Source organism: Ranitomeya imitator, chromosome 3 (genome assembly GCF_032444005.1).
Source record: "Ranitomeya imitator isolate aRanImi1 chromosome 3, aRanImi1.pri, whole genome shotgun sequence".
Taxonomy (NCBI): Eukaryota; Metazoa; Chordata; class Amphibia; order Anura; family Dendrobatidae; genus Ranitomeya; species Ranitomeya imitator.
This window is the reverse complement of record NC_091284.1, coordinates 560,194,965-560,209,953: the sequence shown is the minus strand read 5'-3', so window position 1 is coordinate 560,209,953 and position 14,989 is coordinate 560,194,965. Positions and strand designations below refer to the sequence as shown.

Genomic DNA, 14,989 nt, shown 5'->3' with positions numbered 1-14,989 from the left:
TATCCACCAACTGAAATTTGTCAGGTCTTTTATTGTTTTAATACTGATGATTTTGGCATACAACTCCTGATAACCCAAAAAACCTGTCTCAATAAATTAGCATATTTCACCCATCCAATCAAATAAAAGTGTTTTTTAATAACAAACAGAAAAACCATCAAATAATAATGTTCAGTTATGCACTCAATACTTGGTCGGGAATCCTTTGGCAGAAATGACTACTTCAATGCGGCGTGGCATGGAGGCAATCAGCCTGTGACACTGCTGAGATGTTATGGAGGCCCAGGATGCTTCAATAGCGGCCTTAAGCTCATCCAGAGTGTTGGGTCTTGCATCTCTCAACTTTCTCTTCACAATATCCCACAGATTCTCTATGGGGTTCAGGTCAGGAGAGTTGGCAGGCCAATTGAGCACAGTAATACCATGGTCAGTAAACCATTTACCAGTGGTTTTGGCACTGTGAGCAGGTGCCAGGTCGTGCTGAAAAATGAAATCTTCATCTCCATAAAGCATTTCAGCCGATGGAAGCATGAAGTGCTCCAAAATCTCCTGATAGCTAGCTGCATTGACCCTGCCCTTGATGAAACACAGTGGACCAACACCAGCAGCTGACATGGCACCCCACACCATCACTGACTGTGGGTACTTGACACTGGACTTCAGGCATTTTGGCATTTCCTTCTCCCCAGTCTTCCTCCAGACTCTGGCACCTTGATTTCCGAATGACATGCAAAATTTGCTTTCATCAGAAAAAAGTACTTGGGACCACTTAGCAACAGTCCAGTGCTGCTTCTCTGTAGCCCAGGTCAGGCGCCTCTGCCGCTGTTTATGGTTCAAAAGTGGCTTTACCTGGGGAATGCGGCACCTGTAGCCCATTTCCTGCACACGCCTGTGCACGGTGGCTCTGGATGTTTCCACACCAGACTCAGTCCACTGCTTCCTCAGGTTCCCCAAGGTCTGGAATCGGTCCTTCTCCACAATCTTCCTCAGGGTCCGGTCTCCTCTTCTCGTTGTACAGCGTTTTCTGCCACATTGTTTCCTTCCAACAGACTTACCATTGAGGTGCCTTGATACAGCACTCTGGGAACAGCCTATTTGTTGAGAAATTTCTTTCTGGGTCTTACCCTCTTGCTTGAGGGTGTCAATGATGGCCTTCTTGACATCTGTCAGGTCGCTAGTCTTACCCATGATGGGGGTTTTGAGTAATGAACCAGGCAGGGAGTTTATAAAAGCCTCAGGTATCTTTTGCATGTGTTTAGAGTTAATTAGTTGATTCAGAAGATTAGGGTAATAGGTCGTTTAGAGAACCTTTTCTTGATATGCTAATTTATTGAGACAGGTTTTTTGGGTTATCAGGAGTTGTATGCCAAAATCATCAGTATTAAAACAATAAAAGACCTGACAAATTTCAGTTGGTGGATAATGAATCTATAATATATGAAAGTTTAATTGTAATCATTACATTATGGTAAATAATGAAATTTAACACTATATGCTAATTTTTTGAGAAGGACCTGTATATCCATACCCATTCGGTTCAGTGCTTTTACAGTTCTAAGAGCATATACCGTCATTTCCTTTTTTCAGTCTTTATAAAGAACTTCATTATTTTGCCTACTCTCTTTTATGCTTAATGTAAGTTCCTTGTTCATCTGACTGTTTTCACCGTCACAAGAATCTATTTTTCATCAGTCTTGCATCATACACAAATTGAGCTGAACCACAATAAATATGAAAAGACTATAAAAAGCATAACTAAATTGTATGGTTCTTATATCAATGTCATCCTTCAGTCATATAGTTTTGTGTTGCTCTTGTAATTATTTACTTTACATTCATTTTATCCATAAACCTGCCATTTCTTTTCTGACATTCTCTTTATCATGAAAATAAAAGATTATCACAGGCTAATTCCAGTCATTGGAACTATTTACATGAGTATCACAGAAACTTATGTTGCCAGACGATCCAGACATAATGAGTCAAGCTCTTAGCACATTAATGAAAATAATTGTACCCATATGTAGATATTTTAATAAGTATGTTCCTGAGATATCTGTGTTCCCTTACCATTGGTGAATATTACTTGCTTATAATAACTTTTTACTTTTTCCAGAAAACAAAGAAAGAATGCGAAACTAATCATCTGTAAAATAAAATTTAAGTTTATATACTCCTTATACCCATTAAAGGGTTATTCTCAAGTTGTCTCTTGATTAGCTCACAACTATACAATCTCTTTACTTCCTGGTTTATGGAAGGATGGGCATTCTTCCTTGAGTGACAGTTCTGTTGCGTAAAGTTCAGCACAAGTTCTACTGTTAACACATTCAGCTATCAGTGGTTTGTTCTGAGTCCAGACTGTTATCACTGTATTTTAATATAGGAAACAAAAGGCATTTGAACAAGCACACTGCTCAGGGCAGTGAAAGCCATGGTGCTGGGTGTTGGAGAGTGTGATTACAAAGGATTGATAAGAGCAGCTCAAACAGGAGCTGAGAGAGGTGGGAGGAAGGTTAGCATATAACTGTTGTATAAAAATCAATGTACTAGAGAGAGAAGACTATTTTAGGCCCCTTTCACACATCATTTTTTTGCCATCAGTCACAATTCACAATTGTGAAAAACTGATGCGACGGATTCATTTTTTTGACGGATCCAACTAGCGGATCAGGCTAATTGGATCCAAAATAAATCGGAGCGTGCTCAGTTAAAAAAAAGGAATCCATCGCCGGATTCCGTCATTTGATGGATCCGGCGCCCATAGGCATCCATTCAAGCAAACGACAGACGACGGATCTGCTCTCCGTTTTTTCAACATATACAAAAACGTTACTTTGTCCGTTGTCTCCGGATGCTGGACAAACAATTTTTGACGAATCCGGCGAACAATGGATGAAACGTGAGGTCATCTGTTGCAATCCGTCGCTAATAGAAGTCTATGAGAAAAAGAACAGATCCGGAGGCATCAGTCGCCGGATTTGTTGTTTTCAAAATTTGACGGATTGCGACTGATAGCAAAAAACTGATGTGTGAAATGGGCCCTAGGAGTTAACTTCTCTCCTGGAATATAACTACTGTGCACACTCACCTAGAATCTGGGAAGGCACTTGTGGCTGTGGCCGAGCTCCATGAAAACAAGCTGTGCCCCACTTAAAATGAAAGTGTATGGGTGAATGTCAGCAGATAGTAAAAACAAGTCAATTGCAAACTTGTTTACTTTCAAGCCAACTAATTAAAGCAATTTAATTACTTGAGAATACTTTTTTAACACAGATTTCCCTAACACATAGAGTTTGAAACATAGACTATTTCTCATTGTAGTCATCAGATTATACATATTGTTTTCTTCAATATTATTTTCTGCTACTAAGTTTTTTTTTGTGTTGCACAATATGTCCTTACTAGGTTATGGGACAGGAAGTAAAAAAATCATTATGACTGCTATGATAATAAATTGTGATCAAAAAGGCTTCCCTCCACATCCGCCCTCTTCTCCCCTAACGTCTCACCACAAATCGCTGTTGTTGGAAAATGTTGCTCTCTTTTATGTATTTATTCATGGGTACAGAATTCTCTAACTCTCTAACTTAGGTTTTATGGCAACCCTCTTGTCGATGCATACATTAACATAATAACTCAATTAATTTCACAATAATCTGTCTAAGCCATTAGCTTGTGAATAAAAGCATAATGTACTGTAATTAAATGTATATAGCAGTTTTAGTTTCTTTATTGTGCACAATTGTTAGAATCATTACCCATATAATATGTTCTTGTTTGCTGTTAGTTTTGGGTAAAAAAAACTTTTAGATTACTTATTGATTTGCTTTCCTTGCAAAATTGAATTCCATGACTTTTCTGCCTACGGCTGCATTTTTAACACAGCTACTGCTGACAAGAATCTTAAATTTCACTGCCAGCAAATCATTTTTTTAATTGCAGTAAATATTAATCCCAAATTTTCCTTGTTAATTGCATCTATTCTACAGAGACTGACTGATCTCATTTCAATTTTCATTTCTTAATTTTACGCTTTTTTTTAGGCGGCCACTGGCTTTACCAATTTCTAAGCAAGACAGTTTGCTGGAGAAAGACACAATGTTCAAAGATTCAGGAAAGACTTTAAGCAAGCATTACTCTCAAGATTATTCCTCAGAAAGAAATATAGTAAATAGCTCTTCGAAACTGGAACAGGTAACAGGTTTTTAAAACTGACACATATAAGAAAAATCGGCATTATAAACAGTTTTTTACATGGTAAATCAAATCATGGAAAACTACAGTGTGGGCCATTTATATGGATACACCTAAATAAAATGGGAATGGTTGGTGATATAACTTCCTGTTTGTGGCACATTAGTATATGGGAGGGGGAAAACTTTTCAAGATGAGTGGTGTTAGGTGTCCAGATCCCAACTCTGCACAGGAGGAATCTCGAACCATCTCCGCTGCGGTCTCCCATTCTTCTCCGGCCGCAGTGGAGTCTGCTCAGCGGAGATGTCGGTCCCAGCATCTAGCTCAGGCTGATACTGGACGACTGGTTACTGCTGCCTTTTCAGCTTCTGCCATTGTAGCCAGTACTAGGCAGCGTCGAGCAGACGTGTTTGGGACTAAGTCTTGCTCTTCCCTTTCTGAGCATGCCCAAGGCAAGATCTCTCATTGGAGATCAAGGGTCACATGCTTAGATACTGCAGCAAATCCCATTGGTCCTTCAGGAAGGTCCTGAAGGTGTTTGTCTTCTGTGGCTGACTCCCATTGGTCCTTCTGGGAAGGTCCTATTCTTGCTGCAGCTATAAAAGGTTTGCATGGCTGCACGGCCATGCGCTAGTGTACATTTGGAATTGTGTGTGTGTTGATGAGTGCAAGTCGTTCTTTAAAATCCCCTCCCTTGTGTATGACTGTTCGCAAAAGGTGGATGCTTGCTGTCTAGCGCCCGACTAAGCTGTCAACATAAAGACACACGATACAGCGTCTATTGCTGTAACCGCCAGAGCGCTTTCCTATCCCAAGACTGGGTGGTTAGTGGCGTCCACCAAAGCGGCACAGCACTCTTGTGCTTTAAGTTATATTTTTTGTTACTTTGACACCCCAATTGCAGTGTCAAGCGCAATTAATCTGTACGTACTCTAATCCTGTGTCTTGGGAGAGAGTCCTGAGACTCCTTGCTTGCCCTCTGGTGCAGTACTGCGGCCCAGTGACGCAACAGGGTTTGCTTCCTTCACACAGGGTGAAGTTAACCCGTGTGTGTATCCACATTGTACCACTATATAGTCCGTCATTACTCAGCAGCAGGTTCCATCTCTGCACGGTGGACCCTAGGCTGTGAATGCACCTTATACCATCTCTCTTATAATTTGGTGCGTTCCTCTAGCCCTATGGACAGGTGGTGACCATGGCGTCCATTTTGAAGTCTGCCATTTTGGATCCAACTTTATTTTTTCCATGGAAAGAGGGTCATGTGAAACATCAAACTTATTGAGAATTTCACAAGAAAAACAATGGTGTGCTTGGTTTTAACATAATTTTATTCTTTCATGAGTTATTTGCAAATTTATGACCACTTAAAAATGCGTTCAAAGTGCTGCCCATTGTGTTGGATTGTCAATGCAACCCTCTTCTCCCACTCTTGATAAACTGATAGCAACACCGCAGAAGAAATGCTAGCACAGGCTTCCAGTATCCGTTGTTTCAGATGCTTCACATCTTGGATCTTCACAGCATATACAATTGCCTTCAGATGACTCCAAAGATAAAAGTCTAAGGGGGTCAGATTGGGAGACTATGGTTGCCATTCAACTGGCCCACAATGACCAATCCATTATTAAGGAAACTGTTCATGTAGGAATGCTTGGACCTGACACCCATAATGAGGTTGCGCACCATCTTGTGGAAAAACTCAGGGAACATGCCATCTTCATTGCATAAAGAGGGCAACACATCATCATGTAGCAATTTCAGATATCCAGTGGCATTGAGGTTTCCATTGATGGAGAATGGCCCAACTATCTTTGTACCCCATATACCACACCATGTGGAGATAAAAGATGTGCATCATCGAAGACAACGGATACCGGGAGCCATTGCTAGCATTTCTTCTGCGGTGTTGCTATCAGTGTGTCAAGAGTGGGATAAGAGGGCTGCATTGACAATCCAACACAATGGGCAGCACTTTGAACACATTTTATAAGTGGTCATAAACTTGTAAATAACTCATGAAAGAATAAAGTTATGTTAAAACCAAGCACATCATTGTTTTTCTTTTGAAATTCTCAATAAGTTTGATGTGTCACATGACCCTCTTCCCATTGAAAAAAATAAAGTCGGATCCAAAATGGCCAACTTCAAAATGGCCGCCATGGTCACCAACCACGTTGGAAAGTTTTCTCCCTCCCATATACTAATGTGCCACCAGCAAGAAGTTGATATCACCGACCATTCCCATTTTATTTAGGTGTATCCATATAAATGGCCCACCCTGTATAAAGTCATGTTCATAAAGCCACATATGGTAGCATAGGAGACATGATAATACTTTAAGATTCCAGCTTTTAAAAGTGGAAGATATGTTATCTGTTACCTGTCTAATATGTATAATACATCACAAGAGTTTATTCTTATATTAAAAGGAGATATAAGTAAACATGTAACAGTAACATTTTGCTTGCTTTCTACAGATCAAGTTAATGCCTGCTGCCCCAAATGACGACTTGGCAACTCTCAGTGAGCTTACAGACAGCAGCCTGTTATATGAGATTCAGAAGCGGTTCAGCAATAACCAGATATATGTAAGTTTGTACAATGGGGTAATTTGTGCTGTTAAGAATGGTAATAAAATAAAAAATAGTTTTATGGCATATATACGCTGAATGTCTTTCAATACTATATAGTAGAAGTAAAAGGAGATCTTTAGTTACTTCTGGATTGCCCATCTACTATACAATTGTCTAAGGGTCACTTCTGTCTTTCTGTCTGTCTGTCTTTCTGTCATGGATATTCATTGGTCGCGGCCTCTGTCTGTCATGGAAATCCAAGTCGCTGATTGGTCGAGGTAAATCAGCCACGACCAATCAGCGACGGGCACAGTCCGGCAGCAAAATGGCTGCTCCTTCCTCCCCGCAGTCAGTGCCCGCTCCATACTTCCCTCCAGTCAGCCCTCACACAAGGTTAATGGCAGCGTTAATGGACCGCGTTTTGCCACGGTGTAACGCACTCCATTAACGCAGCTATTAACCCTGTGTGACCATCTTTTTACTATTGATGCTGCGTATGCAGCATCAATAGTAAAAAGATCTAATGTTACAAATAATAATAATTAAAAAAAAGGTTATTCTCACCCTCCGACGTGCGCTCTGTCCTCGGCAGTGCAAGCGTCAGGTTCCGGTGGTAAGGATGCTATACGAGAAGGACCTTCCATGACATCACAGTCATGTGACCGCGACATCATCACAGGTCCTGCGCTCATACCATCCCTGGGATTGGAAGCTGCCGCGTGCACCGCACACAAGCGCCAGGACTACAAGGGGGGCCCTCGGAAGGTGAGTATATGTTTATTTTTTATTTTAAGTCTTTTTTAACCTGTTACATAGGTGGCTGGGCAATATACTACGTGATTTGCCAATATACTATGTGACTGGGCAGTATACTACGTGTTTGTGCTGTATACTACGTGGCTCTGTGCTGTATACTACGTCACTGTGCAATATACTATGTGGCTGGGCAATATACAGTACTACGTGACTGGGCAATATACTACGTGACTGGGCAATATACTACGTGGCTGGGCAATATACTATGTGACTGAGCAATATACTACGTGACTGGGCAATATACTATGAGGCTGGGCATTATACTATGTGGCTGGGCAATATACTACGTCACTGGGCAATATACTACGTAGCTGGGCAATATACTACGTGGCTGGGCAATATACTACGTGGCTGGGTAATATACTACGTGTTTGGCCAATATACTACGTGGCTTGGCAATATAATACGTGGACATGCATATTCTAGAATACCCGATGCGTTAGAATCGGGCCACCACCTAGTATACTATGAATGGCTAACAGACCACGAAAGACTCTGTATTGACATTTTAAATTGTCAATACAGTGTAATCAGTTTGCAGAAGATAGCATAACTGTAGACTTGGGAAGCTGTTTGTCAGGCACAGCCAGACTTCCCAAAGAACAGAAACATTGTTACCATATTTACCTTCTTGATCTTTGTATATTCAGCATGAATTAGCTTGTGTATACAGCTTTGGAAGCAGTACCACTGACAGTGCTCCCTCCTCTGGACCCAGTGAACATGTCATTACTAGATATAGGGAGGAAGCAAGAGCTGCTGCGTCCTAGAAGGCTGCTCAGCAAACTCAGCAAAAAAAGTATGAATTAATATGATAAAATGCCTCAAATATTTGTAGTGATCTATTGTGGTTGTACAAAACAGGAATGTAAAAATGAAATAAAAATATGATAAAATGTCCTCAAAGGTATTTTAAGACCTTACAGGGGGCACAGTGTGTAAAATAGAATACAAAAATAAAGAGAATGCCAGTCTGAATCATTGTTAGAAGCACCACCGATGTTGAAAAAACTATGTTCAATATATTGGAATAATTTCTACGGAAAGGGAAGCAAAATGTACATTTTTTTAGTTGGGTCTTTGTGGTTGTAAAAAAAATGAACAAACTAACTGAGAAATAGACATGTATTTCTATTTTTCATTACATTTTTCCCCTAATGTTTGTAAAAAAAAAAAGGATATAAAAATAACAAAAATTAAGCCCCTTTTATCATGAAAAAAAAGGCAGAAATTATATTAGAGCCATTAAAAATGCGTGAATGATAAAACCTGAAAAGGTGTCTGGTCAGGAAGGGGCAAAAATAGCCTGATCACGAACTTGTTAAGAAGCTAATTATTCCCCTAAAATTACCTTCAAAAATACTTTTCTCTTTATCTTCTCTGGTATCCCAGAGATTTCATTTATTTATATGTATTTATTATATTTGCTGGTGGATGTGTAAGCGAGAAGTAATAAATTAACATCCATTAAGTATAATACAGGGCTTCTCCTGCCAGAGAGACAATATTTTAGTCCCAGTTCTCACTAGAATCAGAATACTGTATGCCTGTTATAATGTTGCAATAGAAAACTGTCAAGTCACATTATTTGGGAACTGTGTGACTCAATGCATATAAAAATAAAACTAAGTAAAATTAAGTATATATTTATTATAAATACACCCATATAATGTGATCCGTTTTAATAAATGAAATCTAATAATAAGCAATTTTTTGGTAGCACTTTCTAAACTGCTGCTCTGGTTAGCAAAAAAAAAATTTTCTATAAAAAAAAGTAGTAGATGGGGCTCTCAAAAGCTGGTAATGCACTGATCAAAACTACTAGACCAGGGGTGATGGACCTCCAGCCCTCAAAGTCCTTTACTCCGACCCCCAGGCAGATTCCTGAGGAACAGAGCACTTGGGCCCCCTGGTGTCCCTTTACTTTCTCCTTGCAACTTGAGCAGGTGCATGCAGCATTTAATACTAAACTCTGCAGCACATGCAATAAAGGCTTATGCCCTCATGCTTGCCAGTGCCAGGGTGAGGATGTACTTTGTTCACAGAATCTCATCCCTCCAACAAAAACAGTGGCGACAGCCCCAGCAAATCCTGTAATGTATGTAGCCCAGGACCAGCCCTATCCCCTATGTGAAGTGTATGCCCCCATCCCTTCCTGTGATGTGTATGCCTCAGCCCTTTCTGGGATGTGTATGCCACCAACCCTTCCTGTGATATATATGCCCCCTGTCTCCTGTGATGTATATGCCCCAACCCTCCTTGTGATGTACAGTATATTCTTCATGTCTCATGTGATGTTTATGCCCCATCTCTCCCGTGAAATATATGCTCCCATTTCTACTGTGATGCGTATGCCTCTAGCATCGCCTATGATGTGTATGCCCCAACAGTCTCCTGTGAGATGTATGGCCCGAAGCATATCCTGTGATGTGTATATTCCCACCCCTCCTGTGATGTGTATGCCCCCAGCACTTCCTGTGATGCGTATGCCTCCAGCCCCTTCTGTGATGTATATTTCCCCAACCTCTACTGTGATGTATATGCTCCTAACCCTTCCTGTGATGTATATGCTCCCAGCCCCACTGTGATGTACATGACCCCCCAAAAAAAAGAGTCAACTGCGCTCCAGACTGAAGCAGACCTGGAAATGAGTTGCGAGTGGAAATATAAATATATACCCTAAACAAAAATACTTTATTGATTAAAAGGACTAAAAAATAGGATCCGCACCAAAAAGGTGGTAGCTTAGGTGGCACACCCAGGGATTTCTAGTTTACCCAAACGGTTTTACTGGGTTTTTTTAGCACATTTTTTGTATATTATATTGGTCACTTTTTGGTGTGGATCCTATTTTTTGGTCTTTTTAATCAATAAAGTATTTTTGTTTAGGGTATTTATATGATACTAGATGGTGGCCCGATTCTAACGCATCGGGTATTCTAGAATATGCATGTCCACGTAATATATTGCCCAGCGATGTAGTATATTGCCCAGCGACATATATTGCCCAGCGACGTAGTATATTGCCCAGCCCATGTAATATATTGCCCAGCCACGTAGTATATTGGCCAGCGACGTAGTATATTGCCCAGCCCACGTAATATATTGCCCAGCCACGTAGTATATTGGCCAGCGACGTAGTATATTGCCCAGAGACATAGTATATAACCCAGCCACGTAGTATATTGCCCAGCCACGTATATTGTCCAGCCACATAGTATATTGCCCAGCCACGTAGTATATTGCACAGCCCACGTAGTATACAGCACAGAGCCACGTAGTATATTACACAGCGACATAGTATACAGCACAGAGCCATGTAGTATATTGCACAGCGACGTAGTATACAGCACAGAGCCACTTAGTATATTGCCCAGTGACGTAGTATATTGCCCAGTCACGTAGTATATTGCCCAGCGACGTAGTATATTGCCCAGTGACGTAGTATATTGGCCAGCCACGTAGTATATTGCCCAGCCACGTAGTATATTGCCCAGTCACGTAGTATACAGCACAGAGCCACGTAGTATATTGCCCAGCCACGTAGTATATTGCCCAGCCACGTAGTATATTGCCCAGCCACGTAGTATATTGCCCAGTTACATAGTATATTGCCTAGTTACGTAGTATACAGCACAGAGCCACGTAGTATATTGCCCAGCCATGTAGTATATTGCCCAGCCACGTAGTATATTGCCTAGTTGCGTAGTATACAGCACAGAGCCAAGTAGTATATTGCCCAGCCATGTAGTATATTGCCCAGTTATGTAAATATACACTTATAGTGTTACTGTACATGGTACATAACTAGTGATCATTAAATATTTATCGTACCACAGATAGGACTATACCACACCCTATCATCAAATGTCAAAACCATACCCAGAAAAAAGATGACATAAGGTGAAAATTAGAGTACAAAAAACAATACTTTATTAATAAAACATTATAGGCCATCAATGCTTGAAGGCAAAAAAATGAACAAAACAAGCTGAGTGTCAAAAACAATGGCAGGAGGAAGGTTAGGGAAAGGTCTTAATACATAATCCAACAATAAAAGGGATAAAGCCCCGTATAATTGACACTATAAACGGCGGGATATCCACTCCTGTAAAGTCAGGAGTAAGTGGTAGGAACAACGGTTACTGAGACTAGCACCATGCGGAGTAATCCCCACACATAATTAGTGTAAGCGGCCAGCAATTGTAAGCCCAAAGTGGTTGTGGTGCCGCAAAGTATACCACCGTTGGTACCACTGACATAATAGTATTAATGTGCACATACCAAAATCAATAAATAATCATGAGAATTACCCACCGCAATAGGGGACCCTCCACGAACCTGCCTCCACCCCAACGCGCGTTTCGGCACAAACAATATTGCCCAGTCACGTAGTATATTGCACAGTGACATAGTATACAGCACAGACACGTAGTATATTGCCCAGTCATGTAGTATATAGCACAGAGCCACGTAGTATATTGCCCAGTGACGTAGTATATTGCCCAGTTACATAGTATACAGCACAGAGCCACGTAGTATATTGCCCAGCCACGTAGTATATTGCCTAGTTACGTAGTATACAGCACAGAGCCACGTAGTATATTGCCCAGCCACGTAGTATATTGCCCAGCCATGTAGTATATTGCCCAGTTACGTAGTATACAGCACAGAGCCACGTAGTATATTGCCCAGTCACGTAGTATATTGCACAGCGACGTAGTGTACAGCACAGACACGTAGTATATTGCCCAGTCACAGAGTATACAGCACAGAGCCACGTAGTATATTGCCCAGTGACATAGTATATTGCCCAGTCACGTAGTATATTGTTCAGCCACGTATGTCACAGGTTAAAAAATAAACAATAAACATATACTTACCTAACGATCCAAGGGCCCCTTGTAGTTTAACATACTCACCATTCTTGTTGCTGCTCCTCAGCGTCCAATCTCTCCGCCTCCTGGGATCCAACGGCGCTGTGTCGATGGGCGCGCGGCTGCCGCCATCTTCCGTTCCCAGGATGCATTGCAAAATTACCTAGAGGACTTAGCGGTCTTGCAAGACCGCTAGGTCTTCTGGGTAATTTCGCAAAGCATCACTGGTAAAGGAAGATGGCGGCAGGCGCGAGCGGACAACGGAGGGTGAGTATAGCAGGTTTTTTGTTTTTTTACTATTTTTAACATTATTTTTTTTACTATTGATGCCGCATAGGCAGCATCAATAGTAAAAGGTTGGGGAGACACAGGGTTAATAGCGGCAGTAACGGAGTGCGTTACCCGTGGCATAACGGGGTCCGTTACCGCTGGCATTAACCCTGTGTTAGCGGTGACCGGAGGGGAGTATGGAGCGGGCGCCGGGGACAGTGACTGTGGGAAGCATGGAGCGGAGCGCCGGGGACACTGCGGGGAGTATGGACCGGAGCGCCGGGGACACTGCGGGGAGTATGGAGCGGAGCGCTGGGGACACTGCTGGGAGTATGGACCAGAGTGCCCGGGACAGTGACTGTGGAAAGCATGGAGCGGAGCGCCGGGGACACTGCGGGGAGTGTGGACCGGAGGGCCGGGGACAGTGACTACGGGAAGCATGGAGCGGAGCGCCGGGGACACTGTGGGGAGTATGGAGCGGAGCGCCGGGGACACTGATTGCGGGAAGCATGGAGTGGAGCACCAGGGACACTGTGGGGAGTATGGAGCGGAGCGCCGGGGACACTGATTGCGGGGAGCATGGAGCAGATCGCCGGGGACACTGACTGTGTGGAGTAAGGAGCGGCCATTTTCTTCTGGACTGTGCCCGTCGCTGATTGGTCACGGTAGCCATGATAGGCAGCTGGCGAGACCAATCAGGGAATGAATAACTGTGACAGACAGAAGGACAGACGGAAGTGACCCTTAGACAATTATATAGTAGATTATTTTTGAAACCCTTTATTATATAACTTCTCGAGATTAAAAATATAAATACCACTCAACATCACAGCTGCATCAAAGAGTAGCACTTCCATTAGGGGCAAGTTAATGTTATGTTTATATAGCAGAATAAATATCAAATTGATAATTTTCTACGGGCCCATGATGGTATAATCATCCAAATGGCTCCTGATAGAAGAAAGGCTTTTCACCCCTTTACTAGACGTAGCTATGATATTAGAAAAGTTTTGTTTATAGTTTATTTATCTAATAATTAATAATAGATAAAGTAATTCATAGTGATATGTTCTCATACTGCCACTGACATGTATTATCTTTCCATTTTCAGGATTGACAGTAGACATGAAAATAACTTTTTTTGTATTAAAACTGAACAATTCTTGCTTGTTGATATCTGCCTAGGGACATGCTTCACAACTCTTGGAGTTTTCTTCTAATTCCCTACATGAGCTAACCTTCTATGACAGCTATTATCTTTTAGGTTTTGATTTGGTTGGTACGATCTAGAGTCCTCAACTTACATGTTTGCTGTGTTGACTGTGCTCCGCAGATCCCTTGCTGTAGCATTTTGTATTCTGTGACAAAATGGGTGTGAGTAGTTTCTTAGATGCTAAATTATAGTAAGGTTAGAGATAACAGAACAAGACTGTATTTACAGTATAATTATTATTTTTGCTTAGGTCTAGAACAATAGAAACTAATTGCCATATTTTTCGGACTATAAGACGCACTATAAGACGCATCGGACCATAAGACGCACCGGACCATAAGACGCACATAGGTTTTAGAGGAGGAAAAAAAATTGAAGCAAAAAAAATGGTCAAATCTGTACTGTAATATCCCCTATCCTGGTATATATGGTCCCCTCGTCCCCATTCTGATACACATGGCCCTGGTGATCATAGCCCCCTCATCCCTATCCTGGTGTGATTGGCACCATCCCAGTATGGAATGTTGGTCCCATCCTTTTTGTTTTATAATTGGCCCCATCCTGTTCCTGGAATGTTGGTCCTATTCTTTTTCTTTTATAATTGGCCCCATGCTGTTCCTGGAATGTTGGTCCCATCCTTTTTCTTTTATAATTGGCCCCATCCCGTTCTTGTTATGCATGGCTTCATCAGGAAAGATGAAAAAAAACCATTACACTCACCTACACGGCACTCCCTCACAGCGTTCTGCTCTGGTGCCAGCAGCTGCTTAATGATTGTAAGCAGTGCATGGCAAGGATGTCATGTGCTGCTCACAAGCAAAGGACAGCTGCCAGTATACTCACTGGGAACGTTCATCACAGAGATCAGTGAGTATCCATTCCTCTTCAGTAGCACGCAGTATCAGCCGCTGGCTTCCTGCTGCAGCTGGCGGTTACATGTGCCGATACTTAAGAGAAATTATAGTAACACTGCAGAAGAAATGCTAGCAAAGGCTTCCAGTATCCATTGTTTCACATGCTGCACATCTCGTACCTTCAGA

General features: G+C 41.8%; 1 protein-coding gene across 1 annotated transcript in view; it reads left to right on the top strand.

The window, feature by feature from the left end:
• The window catches only part of MYO16 (myosin XVI), a 701,007-nt gene that overhangs the window by 196,617 nt on the left and 489,401 nt on the right, over positions 1-14,989 (top strand). Inside the window, exons 10-11 of the mRNA XM_069757932.1 lie at positions 4,047-4,197; positions 6,678-6,788. Coding sequence (XP_069614033.1) covers positions 4,047-4,197; positions 6,678-6,788 — 262 coding nt within the window. The remainder of the gene's footprint in view (positions 1-4,046; positions 4,198-6,677; positions 6,789-14,989) is intronic.